The 13,351-nt window shown below is 50.6% G+C and overlaps 6 protein-coding genes across 6 annotated transcripts; 3 read left to right on the forward strand and 3 right to left on the reverse strand.

Moving 5' to 3' along the window:
* The first annotated feature begins 2,806 nt into the window (after positions 1–2,806).
* BDZ99DRAFT_49956 (uncharacterized protein) lies at positions 2,807–3,326 on the forward strand. The gene has a single exon (XM_033723666.1). The coding sequence runs from the start codon at positions 2,868–2,870 to the stop codon at positions 3,210–3,212; it is 345 nt and encodes a 114-aa protein (XP_033575206.1). The 5' UTR covers positions 2,807–2,867; the 3' UTR covers positions 3,213–3,326.
* Positions 3,327–3,441: 115 nt separating this feature from the next.
* On the reverse strand, positions 3,442–4,260 carry BDZ99DRAFT_344301 (uncharacterized protein; the record flags this gene model as incomplete). Its single annotated transcript, XM_033714416.1, has 2 exons — positions 3,442–3,501; positions 3,568–4,260. Coding segments are annotated over 2 exons (753 nt in total), but the record flags the coding sequence as incomplete, so codon positions are not given.
* A 645-nt stretch (positions 4,261–4,905) lies between these two features.
* On the reverse strand, positions 4,906–5,328 carry BDZ99DRAFT_390819 (uncharacterized protein; the record flags this gene model as incomplete). Its single annotated transcript, XM_033715696.1, has 1 exon — positions 4,906–5,328. A coding segment is annotated over one exon (423 nt), but the record flags the coding sequence as incomplete, so codon positions are not given.
* Positions 5,329–5,740: 412 nt separating this feature from the next.
* Positions 5,741–7,032, forward strand: BDZ99DRAFT_49991 (NAD(P)-binding protein). The gene has a single exon (XM_033723687.1). The coding sequence runs from the start codon at positions 5,918–5,920 to the stop codon at positions 6,974–6,976; it is 1,059 nt and encodes a 352-aa protein (XP_033575209.1). The 5' UTR covers positions 5,741–5,917; the 3' UTR covers positions 6,977–7,032.
* Positions 7,033–8,933: 1,901 nt separating this feature from the next.
* Positions 8,934–10,394, forward strand: BDZ99DRAFT_521811 (uncharacterized protein; the record flags this gene model as incomplete). Its single annotated transcript, XM_033725661.1, has 1 exon — positions 8,934–10,394. One exon carries the CDS (start codon positions 8,934–8,936, stop codon positions 10,392–10,394), a length of 1,461 nt encoding a protein of 486 aa, XP_033575210.1.
* Positions 10,395–11,067: 673 nt separating this feature from the next.
* Positions 11,068–13,264, reverse strand: BDZ99DRAFT_445526 (lysyl-tRNA synthetase-like protein). The gene is made up of 5 exons (XM_033717933.1): positions 13,228–13,264; positions 12,704–13,029; positions 12,483–12,653; positions 12,005–12,430; positions 11,068–11,955 (listed from the first exon to the last, which is right to left on the reverse strand). Exons 2-5 carry the CDS (start codon positions 13,026–13,028, stop codon positions 11,183–11,185), a joined length of 1,695 nt encoding a protein of 564 aa, XP_033575211.1. The 5' UTR covers position 13,029; positions 13,228–13,264; the 3' UTR covers positions 11,068–11,182.
* Between the last annotated feature and the right edge of the window lie 87 nt (positions 13,265–13,351).

Raw genomic sequence — 13,351 nt, forward strand, 5'->3', positions numbered from 1 at the left:
GCCTCTGGCATCGATGCCGATGAGCCCACTACCGATGAGCCCAACACCGATGAGCCCACCACCGATGAGCCCGCCTCTAGCACTAATGAGCCTGCCTCTACCTCCAACTCTGGTGCAGAACTCTTGCGTTTACGACTGCGCTTTCTCTTGCCTGCTTCCGCTTCCGCCTCCAGCTCTCCCTCCTCTTCCTCTGGCACAGGGTTCAGGCGCGGACGACCGCGTTTACCTTTCCCCTTGCTCGCCTTAGCTTCATCCTTTGCAGCACGCTTTGTTCTTGCCTCCTCAAGATCCTCATAGCTCATTACCTTCGCTGTACCTAGGACTATGGCTTTAGTCGATCGGCGAACTTTGGCTTCGTTATTAGCCGCGAACAAAGATTGATTCTGATCCTGAAGCAGGGCATTTTTGGCAAAGGATCTTTCGGTGGCACTTGCAAGCTTCTGTATGTATTTCTGTACGCGCAGCTGTTTGCTTGGGTCATTCATCTCCTCTTTAATCAGGTTACGCAACGATAACACAGCCTCTGTTGTCACCGGAGTTGCTGGCGTTGATGGCCGTGCTTCGTTTTGTCCCATAACCTCGTTAGTGGGAATGGTAAGTTCAGCGGCATTACTAAGTGCAGGTTTGGGGGTATGTCGAAGTACTCTCTCTGGGTTGAACGGAAACAAGCCGCTTGCAGCCCACGCTGCTATAATATTCCTTTTGGTTAACGCCCTGTCCCTTGCAGGCTTGTATAGAGAGGTAAAGTGCTCTTTGCGCACTGTGTCTACACCGCCTCGATTTAGTCGTTCAACCTCGTCGCGATAGGCTGTCTTTAGAGGCGCAAATACTCCAACGTCACAGGGTTGTAGTTTGTGAGAGGTGTGAGAGGGGAGACGACAAAGGATAATGTTGTTTTCAAAGCAAAACTCCAATATCTTAAGGGTCTCGTGTGTCCCGAAGCCATCACATATTAGTACCCGTGGTTTTCGGTTAGCCAGACCTTTGGTTTGGGGGTTAAATACACGCGTGAGCCACTCCAAGCTAATTTTAGAGTCGTTATATCCGTTTTCGGAGTGTGCATAATGCCATCCAGGGGTTGGGTACGTGGTCCAGTTGCTTCGGTGGGTTGAAGCTGGCCAGATTATAAGAGGGAGCAGCGACCTACCGCTAGCACTTATGCACTCAACAGCAGTTACCATTGTCCGTTTGACACCGGCGCCTCTATAGTCTCGTAGGTCGTCCTTCCCTAAAATCAGTTACTATGATCCGCTCAATACACTGGACTATCCGCTCAACACCGGACCATCCGCTCAACACCGGACCTTACCAATCCGCTCCACACCTGGGCCTTACCTATCAGGACTTTCACAGAGCCAAGCATACTTAACATGACCCCTGTCTCGTCCATGTTATAGACATTATCTGGCAGGATAGTCCCGGCTGCCGAATCCTGTAATACCCTTCCAACTACTTCGAACCAGTGTGTGATCTTAAAGTATATGTTATTCTCGTGACGTTTCCAGTCTATCGACCTGACTCTCCTCGCTTTAAGTTCAGGATGACGCTTCTCGAATGCTTGAGGCCAGTTCTTGTTTGGGGGCTTGATCGTCGTGGGCTCGATCGTCGTGGGCTTGATCGTCGTGGAACGCTGGCGGGCGAGGATGAAGGCTAGCCTAGGTATATACTTGATTCGAACAGGATGCCCAAGTGCAGACATTAGTAATAAATAAGTAACAAGAGCCTTCTCTTCCTCTACAGTAAGGTATTGCTGCTGTTGGGCCTTGTCCTCTTTTGAGGGTCGTCCGCGAGCGCGATAGCAGAGCGTGCTCCGAGGTACATCGCCATGTTCTGATAGGGCAGCATATGTTTTAGGTACATCCGGAGGAAGACCTTGCGCGAGCACCTGGCTGGCTCGGTCCATATCGTCGTGTCAGAGGCACGAAGGGCACGAATGGGGGCACGATAGACAGGTGGCAACGGACAGGTGGCAACAAAGCACGAATAGCCAGCACGTGATCGAACAAAGACGTTTCTAGAAGAAATACTGTATTTTATGAAGTAGGCATAGCGCCATATAGTACATTTCAGCTAGCTGGATCCGATCCCGCGCTAACTTCTGCTTCTGGACCCCTTTGCACGGATAAATCCGGAATGCATCCTATAAAGAGCCTAATGTGTCTCCCTGGGTCGCCGGACGCACGCCGTAATCGGACAAATCACAGGTACTTTGACTTCAAGCAACTCAGGCGCAATGTAGACGTCGAATTCTCGTATAATACCAGATCATTCGTGCAGTATGGCCAATACTGAGCCCACCCCACCCTGGCAACTCCGAAATTTCGATCACGTCGTCGCCTCCACGCCTGATTACGGAGGGCGTCCTTTTGTTGTATATTAGGGCTGGTGGGCACACAGCACCACCATCGAGCTCTTTTCACCTTGCAAGCCCATAGATGGGTTTGATAAATGTCCCCAAGCCTTGCCACCAAGTTGATAAGTCATCGTCAGCCTTATGGGTGGCATCGCACGCTGATTCACGCAACGTCGCCACGCCACTCGGTACATCTTATCAAAGAAAACAAGGATCCCTGGTCCGACCCTGGTCTGACCGAGACAACTCGCTTAATAGATTACTATGTATTCTAATCCAAGCTTTATAAGCCTTGCCAAGACCTGTGGCTGCGCTGTGGCTGCGTTGGCTGGCGCAGAAACTCTGGCTACTGGCCAACCTGCGACTCACGAACACGTGCGATGTGCTGCTAGTGGCGCGCAGCACGGAATAGATCTCATCGCTAGACCTTCAATCGTATAGGCAACACCGCGACAACGGGCACAATCCCGCCGTCACAGAGCATCTCCCACGACGCGCGAAATCCAGATACATTATGACAGAGACTCTTATTCCTTCAGAGATCGATGACGAGGTTGACGATGCTGGCCTCCCTTCGGGACACATGTGGGCCTACCCATGCAAGCTTCCCTCTTGTCCTGACTACGGCAAGTCCTGGCAGCTACGAAGCAACTTTCTCGCTCATTTGCAGGAGCAAGAAGCACATATATCCACGGCAACGACACCTACCGCACGCCGTTCGCTCGAGTTAGCTTGGCGGTATTCCACGGATCCTCATCTCCCAACTCGAGCGGCTCCAGGCTTTCGTTCAAGGGAGGATCCAGACGAGCAAGTCTGGGTTTACTCGTTCAGAGATGATAAGTTACTGGCGAAGTCATAACTAGCAAGGGCACACCAAAGCAAATCAAAATGCATAGGGCTGCACTACGCCGGCAAGTGGAGGGAAAGGAGGGCGACGATGACCGGCACAATGACAGCAAAAACGGCCACAGCGAGGCATGACAAGCGCGGCAGAGGGACACCAAAGGCCTGTCACTATCTCCATATTATCTGTTTGTACGACCATTGCGCCGGAACCTATCCAAGCCAGTTACATTCCGCATCCTCCGCTACCACATCCGCGCCACTGGGGCTCTCCACAGCTCTGGCGCAATTTCCTCCTGCTCAACCTGCGCTTCGTCTATCAGTGCCACTGGGACTCTCGCTGGCTCTGACGCTTCGTCTATTAGTGCCACTGGGACTCTCGCTGGCTCTGGCGCTTCGATTGTCCGCGCCACCTTGGCCGTCGGCTCCAGTGCATCTGACTCGGGCGGACTCTTGCGCTTCCGAGTTGTTTTCCGCCCAGGTTTTGCCTCGGCTGACTCTGGCGCTTCATCCTCTGGCGTGTCTCCTTCTGAAACGTCTGCTTCTAAAGGGGCCTTACCCTTCCGACCTCCTTTCCCTTTCCTTTTTGCTTTGGCCTGTTTAGCTTGCTCTAGGGCCTCGCGCTTCTGTAGGGTTTCCTTAAGGTCCTTATAACTCATTACCTTCGCCTTACCAAGTATCAGTGACTTGGCTGATCGTCGCTCTTTGGCTTCGTTGTTAATTGTGAGCAAGAACTTGATATGTTTCTTCTGGAGAATGCCTTCGGCTAAGCCTGCTTTGACGGTATTGTCGTATATCTGTAAGTGTCTCTTGAGGTTCCTCTTACTTGTCTCATCAAGCGTATGAGCATCCTGTTTGATAATCAGATCTTGTAGCGACATGAGAGCCTCTGCTGACACCAGCGCCACAGGCGTTTTCAGTTCTTCGTCTTGCGGACAAGGCCTCACTATCACCTCGTCTGCTTTCGGCATGGTTAGTTCAGGGGGCTTCGGCATATCTCTGAGTACTCTCTCTGGGTTGAGCGGATACAAACCGGCGGCGGCGAAACCAGCTTTGATATTTCTAGCCGTGAACGCCTGGATCCTTGAAGGGCTATACAAAGCGGTAAAATGCTCCTTGCCGACTGTTCCTACACCCCCACGCTCCAGTCGGTCAGCCTGCTGACGATAGGCTTCCTTCAACGGGGCAAACACAGCGACGTCGCAGGGCTGGAGCTTATGAGAGGTGTGAGAGGGGAGACGACAGAGAATGATATTGTTCGCAAAACAATGCTGCATAACTTCGGCCGTTTCATGAGTTCCGAAGCCGTCACTAATTAGTACGCGGGGTCTCCCATTAGCTCGTTCTTTGGTTTCAGGGTCAAATATACGCTTGATCCACTCTAAGCTGATATAGGAGTCGGTATATCCAGTATTAGAGAAAGCGTACTGCCAGCCAGGGGTGTTATACGTTATCCAGTTACTTCTATGGGTAGAAGCCGGCCAAATAATCATGGGATTCAAATACCTACCATCGGCACTGATACATTCAATCGATGTCACTTGCGTTCGTTTAATACGCGCGCCTCTGTAGTCGCGTTTATCGTCCTTACTTACGAGAACTTTGATGGAACCTGGCATAGAGAGCATTACTCCAGTCTCGTCTATATTATAGACGTTTTCCGCCAGGATTGTCGGGTCTGTTAAGACCTTTTCAATCACCTCGAACCAGTGTATAATCTTCTTATAGGTGTTTCTCTCGTGACGGTTCCAGTCTAGCGCCCTGACTCTCCTTGCTTGGAGTTCAGGATGGCGGTTTTCGAGGGCTTTGGCCCAGTTCTTGCCTGGAGGCTTGCTTGGTCTGTCCGACTCGGGTCGGTTATGGGTGACACCGAAGGCTATCCAAGGTATATGCTTCATTCGCATAGGTTGTCCAAGATCAGCCATTTGCATAAGAAACTTGACGACGGCATCTTCTTCCGAAGGGTATAGATATTGTTGGCTCACGGCCTTCTCTTCTATTGAGCGTTGTCCGTGTGCACGATCGTGGAGGGTAGAGCGAGGGACGCCGCGATGATCTGCTAGGGCACGGTATGATTTAGGTACGCCAGGAGGCACGCCTATTGCAAGTGCCTGACTGGCTCGATCGGACATCTTTGGCTTACTGTGGTCATTAGTGATGAGGATGGGATTGGCACGAGTGAGTCGTAGCCTCCAGGCGACTCCAGGCAGAACTAGGCAGCAACCAACGCGCGGCACGATGAAATAAAGGAGATGGCCGTAGAAACTTCTAGGGCTTTCTGTGGTGCGCCATATGCGCCTGATGTAATACAGTTTGATATAGTGTAAAGAAAGAAAGCTACAGAGGCGTGCAGAATTGCCTTCCGGATTTTTGCGCGCACCTCGACTTTGTCTCCGCACCAATCTGTAGTTCTTGGCACACGCTTTACCTATCTTAGCCTAGCCGCAGTAAGGAGCACCACATAGAATAACCCGCTCAATGCGGGGCTTATGTAATATGTTGGTGCAAAAAATCTGGCTCTCAGGTCCTACCGTCCATCCTTCACGCCCTATGTCAAAAATGAGCTGGCTTTCTGGCTCTCGCGCTAAACCAAAGTGGGAAATGGTTCATCCACACTATCCGGTCAGCGAAACCACCTCTGCTAAAGTACTGCTCGTAGAGCGATGGTAAAAGAGGTACACCTTGCTCGACAGCATTCAACGGAATTTTGATTTGCTCGACATGACAACGACAGAAAGAATCGATCATCTCGACAGCAGGTTAGGGCCTGATCCTAAAACACCGCCTACATCACACTGTGTCTTTCTCACTGGTGTAACTGGATTCGTCGGCGGCACTATCCTCTCTTGTCTCTCCAAGGCACATCCTAATGTTCGCGTCAAAGCTTTGATCCGTCAGGAAGGGGATGCCAAAGAACTTCAATCGGTCTATTCAAATCTCACTCCCATCATCGGCGATCTCTCTTCGCTTTCTCTCCTCACATCCACAGCAGCGGAGGCCGACTTCGTCATCCACATGGGAGGTGACAATGTCCCCGCCGTGTGCGCGATGATAGATGGGTTGGCATCCCGCACCACCACTGGATCGCCCCTGCCACGTCTCATCAGCCTAACCGGCCCGCGCAGTCTTATCGACCTCTCGAACCCCATCACTGGGAATCTCAGGGCGAGCAGCCGTCCCTGGAGCGATGTCACCGACGGGCATGCAATACTGGCCCTTCCTAAGGATCGGATGCACGCGGGCGCGGATCAAACGATCATCGCTCACAGTGTTGCCAAAGGGGTGGGCACAATACTAGTCTCGCCCGGTCAACTGTGGGGCAGGGGTAAGGGCCATCTGAAGAAGGAGAGCAATGCGGCGTTTTATTATACAACGGTCAAGAGCCGTGGACGAGCCTTTGTCATCGGCGATGGTACCGCAACATGGTCGTGGACTTCCATTGGTGATTTGGGTGATGCGGTCGTGTTCCTGATGGAACAGGCACTAATGAGTGGGAGCGAAAGACGCGGACGAGTGGGAGTCAATCAAGACGGCTACTACTTTGTGCGCACTGGAGACTTGAGTATGATGGAAAGGGCGAAAGCTGTCAGTGAGCGCTTAGGTCTCGGAGTAGTAGAAAGCATTCCGGTCGGGACCGCAAAAGAAATTCATCCGTTTGGCCCTATCATGTGGGGTTGTGGTGAAAGAACGAGAGCTGACAAGCTGGCTAAGTTGGGTTGGAGGCCGAAAGAGACTGATTGGAGAGTTTTGATGGAAGGAGAAGGGGGAGAGAGGGCATAGGGGTAGTACTGTAGCAAGACGAGAATACTAGAATCTCTAATTTACCGTCTAAGTGGGTGGTAGAGGGTTTGTGGTATGCGGTGCTCCTTACTGCGCCTAGGCTAAGATAGGCAAAGCGAGCACGTAGACTTATAGGTCTGTGCAAGAACAAAGTCAAGGTGCGTGCGAATAACCGGAAGGCGATTCTGCACGCTTCTGTAATGCAAGCCAAGACACGCTGATGAGGGAATAAAGCATTCCGCGTGTTAGGGGCTTTCGAGCCGCCCTGGTTTCCTCCGGCGAAACTCCCGGGTTCACTACCTCTGGTCAAAATGGGCTTTCAAGCCTTAGAACCATATTTTGGCCTAGTAGTGCTTTCCTTCTGGTACTCCGAAAGTCGAAGAAACTCCTATAGTCGTGATTAAACAGGGGTGAACCGTCGAAGCGGCGATCGATGGCGCCAACGAAACGATCGACAGCATGACCAACAGTTGCGGTGATTCCGGTTTCAAAGGGTTTTCTGGAGGAGAAATGACTACAGATCAGTAATATATCAGTAATATGTCGATAAACTCGCGAGGGAGAGACCTTAGAGTTCGAACCTGTGAACTCGTCCGTTTACGGCGTGCGTCCGGCGACCCAGGGAGACACATTAGTAGCTTTGTAGCTTCAAGATACCTTCTTTTGTCAAAGAACTATAAATAAAATACTCCGAGCTTTGAAACTCTGTAGAATTCTAGGGTGCAGCAGGGGTGTAAAGCGATTGCCGATCTGGATGCTCTGGAAGTAATAATCAATAGCAATGTCAAGAGAGTGTAATTTTCTGGCTGCACGCTCGTTTCTTGATGAAAAATGCCTAAAAAATAATATTAGGCTACTTATAGGTCGATAGAGTCGCGGGATAGAGCGTAAGATATTGAATAATAAAATTTGTTGCGGCACGGGGGTTGTTGCGCCACGCATGGACGGACATTACTGGAAATTATACTCTGAAGGACAGTGAACGAAAGCTTTATGCTGTGCCCATTGAAGGTTAGCGCGAGGGTCCGTTGGCCTGTGCAAGTCCACTCCTCTTTTACATCTCCGAGAGCATAGCTCCCTTTCATCTCACGCCTGACACAAATTTATCGCCGAAAGATACATCCAACATAAAAAATTGTTTCAAACCTCTCGACACGGTCCTGGAGGCAGTAAGTACATACGACAGCGTTAGGCACGCGAAGTCTTGGTGGCCGGCCTTGCGACAATCAGACAAAGGTAGTCACAGAAACAATAGCATGCAAGCCAGAATACTGGTAGGTACCCGACTATGTATGTAATGGACGGGCTGTCTTTATCTCAAGCCTGTAACTACCACTTCTTTAACCTCTTGTTCCTCTGTACCAATGTCGAGAACAATGGCAACAAAGAAAGACCACATTTCTTTCATCGTTGAAACAATAACGAATATGGCAGAACTGCTATTACCGCAGGGAACAAAGGTGGCCAAGGTATACCAGACATATGCCAAACTTGATGTCACCATCAAATCTAACGTTCGTTCATTATCCGTATTCTCTCATTCAACTAGATTGTTCCAACCCCAAGCCGACACCTTCAGATAGCAGAACGATACCTTGAATAAGGTCGGCAATGTCGTGACCATAGTTAGGGTGTATTGTGTTGAGGTGTGAAGGTCGTCGCGCGCCGCCGTTTGCCCAAATCTTCACCACCCTCAACGCGCTAGACCGCATCGGGATATACAATAGGTATTGTACTCTGATCGCGCAAATAGCCATTGATTCGCGAACAAAGAAGGAAGTATAACAAACATGATCTTGCTTCATAAGGTATCTTTCGCCTTCATTCCTTGTCTAAAGAATCACTTAAGATCAAATCTTGCTTCACTGCCTGTTCACGACTGCCAAAAAGTCTACACCGATAGTCCACAACCGGAAACAGCTTTGCTCCAGGACGACGCTCTATCTGCTTCAGCGTAATGGCTTTCAAAAAGGCCAAAAGACCATCGCCAGACACACTCGTCAGTCGAGGCCTTCCTCGGCTGCCCAATGAGCTCAGATGGGATGTTGCCAATTTCAACGAATTAACCGTTTCGGAGATTCGACGTGAACTGAGAAGATGCCGTATCAATATACCGGTGAGAAGAAGAGCAAACAACACGAGGATAAAAGATCTCAAGCAAGATCTGGTTAGGCTTCTTGAGGAGCACTACAATAACCTGGATCCTGCCCGAGAGGTCTACATCACACCGCTCTTAGTCTACCTCATTGCGAATAGGAGGTCGCAGAGACGTCTCCCGGCCACCGATGGATTGGCACTTCGTCGCTTGATCGAAAGAGATGGATTATTTAGCGACAGGGATTTAACAACCATCCAAGAATCATTTGATGCCTCAAAGGGAAGCAACGATTGCGACAGCTGGTACGAATTTATCGAAGGCCTTTTCGATATGGCCCAGAACGAGTGCGAGGGCTGGGAGAAAAAATACGTCCTCATTTCGAATAACCCGGGGACCTATTGGGAGCGAAATACAAGCCGGAGAGCTGGTTTGAAACCCAATATTGGGACACTGGAACGAATGTGGTCTACTTATCGAGGAACAATGACAGGGTTCTTAGGGCCAGGAGGCACTCGAAACCGTGAATTCCGCCAACATGACGCAGGGGGAAACGGCGAATGCCTCTGGCGTGCATTTGCCCATGCATACTGGGGTAATGCAGACCTCTGGCAACGTGTCCAGTACGATGCTGCGGTCGTACTCAATTACGGTCGTAGGGGCCGTGGTAATGGGCACGTGGAAAATTTCGACAGGGACTACAAGAGAGCCAACTCGGTCAGCCAACGGAGACGGGAATTATACGACGATCTAGTTGAGGAGAGTGGGGATCTTGAGGACCAAATCTTTGGAAATGAGTGGGGCACGGAGCATGCCTTACAACTCATCGCAGACGCTTACGGCGTGCAGATATTTGCACACGTTCCGACCCATGATACAAACAGTGAATCAATGACTTGGGGGGTTCAGATAAACGGAGACAATGATCCACCTCGCGGACAGATCCATCTCATAAACTGGTCGCAATATCAACATTGGACAGCTCTGATGCCACTCAGACCAGATGAAACCGCGGGAAGAGCCGAACACTATCCGGATGCATGCTCGTTTGCTGTGCTTCACGTTCACGCTAGTATTGAACCTCTAGAGCGTGTTCCTCCAGGCCATCAGGACCGTGTGCTTGCAGCACGCGGCGCGCCCGTAGACATAGCCTTTTCAACCCGTACGCCTGCGGACTCCGAAGCAAACTATCGGATTCGCGCACCCAATGTGCAAGGAGCAAACCAAGGCCTTCCAAGAAAGTCAACCAAAGGCTCCAAGCGCCCCAACGACGGCGACCCTCCCGGCCCATCTTCGTCAAGCAAGAAACAGAAAGCAACTTAACCCCCAAAGAAGACACCAGCACGCCAAGTCTTTTTCTGAGGAGGCAAGTATAACTGTCTTATTCGTTTGTATCCATCTCTTGTAACTTCCTGTTTTATCATGTATGCGTCTATTTAATATCAGCTTTTTCCACATTATGAAATAATACCGCTATGACTTGCACTTGTGACAATTGGATTTTTATGCCGAGAGCGTGATATCATATCTTAAGGTTTCAATTTTGTAGTAGTGAAATTTAACCTCCTTGCGGTGTAAAACGTAGGAAAGTATACCGAAAGCGTGGATTAGATACCGAGAATCATGCGAGCGAAAACGTCCCTCTGATATGGTGTCGTCGTGCCTGACCTGCCGAACTGGACGGTTCGTTCTGCAATATTGCTTCATGGGTGGTACTGTCAGATATGCATCAAGGAGCTATACAAATCACGGACACAATGTCAAGAGCTCGAGGCTCTAAATGAAGAGGCTTCGGCAGTAGTTTGGACGTAGTATATAGTACTAGGTCATAAGTTCGGGCACACGGATATATCACTACTCCAGCTCCGCTCCTGCTCTATCGACACCACTGTGAGAAGAACCCCAGCTAGCAGGTATGAGCTTTGTCAAAAGGTAGTCTAATCTCCACTACATTGGCGTTTACATCGTATTTAGAAACTTAAAAGCCCATTAGGTACCCCAAGCAGTTGCAAGGAGTGCCCAAGCACATGTCTTGGTACTGTACTCTCGATATCTACACAACCCCAAGCAATCTTACAAACCCCTATAATACACGCGGCCACCTCTTGCGGCTACCTATCCTTCCCATTCCTCGCAATAGCAACGACGTTCCTCAACGTTCCAAATGGCAACACATCCGCAATTCTCTTCTTCCCTCCAAACAGCATCACAAGCCTATCCACCCCACATCCCCATCCCCCCGTCGGCGGCATCCCCCACTCCAACGCCTCGATATAGCTCTCGTCCACACACACCCCGGCGTCCGCTTTTGCGGGCTGGAAGCCTAGCTGCTGCTCGAACTTGCGGCGCTGCTCGAAGGGCGAATTCTCCTCCTCGTACGCGTTGACGTACTCGCGGCCTTTGATGAAGAGCTCGACGCGCGCGGCGACTCGTTGGTTGGTGACGGGATCGAGGAAGGATTTGGAGAGGGGCGAGAGCGCTTCCGGGTGGTGCGTTATGAAGGTTGGGGTGGCGCAGAGCGGCTCGATGTAGTGTTCTGCGAGGTCGTCGAGGAGGCGAGGGAGGGTGGGGTTGGTGGGGACGGGGAGGGAAAGAGTTTCATAGAGGGACAGTATGGCAGAGGTAGCGTCTGGGGAGGAGAGGTCGGTCAGGGGCTGACCGATGGCGGCCTCGATTGTTGGGATGAAAGGAAGGCGGTTGAAGGGGCCGGAAAAGTCGATGGTTGGTGGAGTGGTGGATGGGAACTCGCTGGCTTGGTGGGTTTGGATCATGGAGGAAATTTCACGGAAGAGGGTTTCAGTACGAAGGATGAGGTCCTCGAGGGTGGCGCCGACTTCGTAGAATTCGCAGATCGTGAATTCGGGGTTGTGAGTGGTGTCAACACCTGAAAATGTGTTAGTAAGCTAAAGGAAAGGGAAATTCATAAATTATACCTTCATTCCGGAATACTCGTCCCATTTCAAAGACCTTTTCATTGCCGGCAATGACTAGCCTCTTCAGAGACAATTCCGGCGCGATTCGAAGTCGTAATGTAGTGCCCATCATCTCCGTAGCCACAGTCTCAAACGGCCTCGCAATCGCTCCACCTGCACCAACATCAAACATGGGTGTTTCCACTTCGATAAAGTCACGGTCGGTAAGGAATGTCCGAAGTAGCTGATATATACGACTGCGTAATCTGAAGATATCTCCAGATTGTCGATTGACTAATTGCCGAACGTGTGGATGTCTCGAGAGAGTCTCGAAGTCCTCGAGGGTTTCAGGAATCGAGTGCAGTGACGGCGCCAATGATTTAGGAAGCTCGGTTGCAACTAGTGAAAGTTCTCCGCTCGACGTCCTTTTGGGGTAGCCAGTGATAGCTGCGAATTGTTAGAAAAATTGATGACAGGAGAAGTGTGAAAGGTAACTTACAGAACCAGTCTCCCTTCCTCACGATCTTCTTGAACTGCTTGAAGTCCTCTAGGCTTACACCGTGCTCGGACAGAACACCAAAATCGCACATGCCCTGAAACTTTCCAGTCTGGCGCTCGATATCGAGGAAGACTAGCTTATTTCCTGCTGTGCGGCGCGACCGTACCCTTCCTAGAGCCGTCAGTTCGTGATTCTGAATGTCCGACAGCATGATGATGTACCAAACATCTCCACCGATTCGTTCAGCAGCTTGTCTCCAGCTTCAATGCCCTCATATTTGGCAAGAAACGTGGCGACAGAGTGCCGCTGCGCCGCGGAATGATCCGTCAGACGAGGATGGTATCCCTTCAAATCTCCCGCCTTTTTAAGCTCTGCCAACCGCTTCTCCGCATCATGACTGGATGATGGCGAGTATGTAACCTCAGAAGCATCATGAGCGAACCGGCGTTGAATAGCACAACAAATTCTCGTGTGGTCCGGATTCGAGATCGGCTTGACGTTTCGCGAGAGGTACGGTCGGAGGAACCGACAAGCGTTCCTGCTCATACTTTCTTTCATCAGCTTCAGTACACTCAAAAGATACGACAGAGTAAGTAAAAAGACAAGAGAGGCAATCAGCGGTACAGTAGTTATGATCAAGCGAGTGAAAAAAAATCACCCGTCATTCGCAACGGTTCTAATGTTATGGTGTAAATTCATCATAAAGCGCCCCATTCAACAGAGAAATGAGAGATTCATACCATACCTGTTCCCGATCAGTTGCGTGCGCTGCTCATGGCATTGATGCTGTAATGTAGCAGTTGAAGAACTTAGGTGCGGTCCAATTCCCACCGCCGAAATTCTCGGCACGTGACTGTGGCCCAAGCTCC

This window comes from Mytilinidion resinicola, assembly GCF_010093595.1.
Source record: "Mytilinidion resinicola strain CBS 304.34 unplaced genomic scaffold BDZ99scaffold_12, whole genome shotgun sequence".
NCBI classification, from domain to species: domain Eukaryota; kingdom Fungi; phylum Ascomycota; class Dothideomycetes; order Mytilinidiales; family Mytilinidiaceae; genus Mytilinidion; species Mytilinidion resinicola.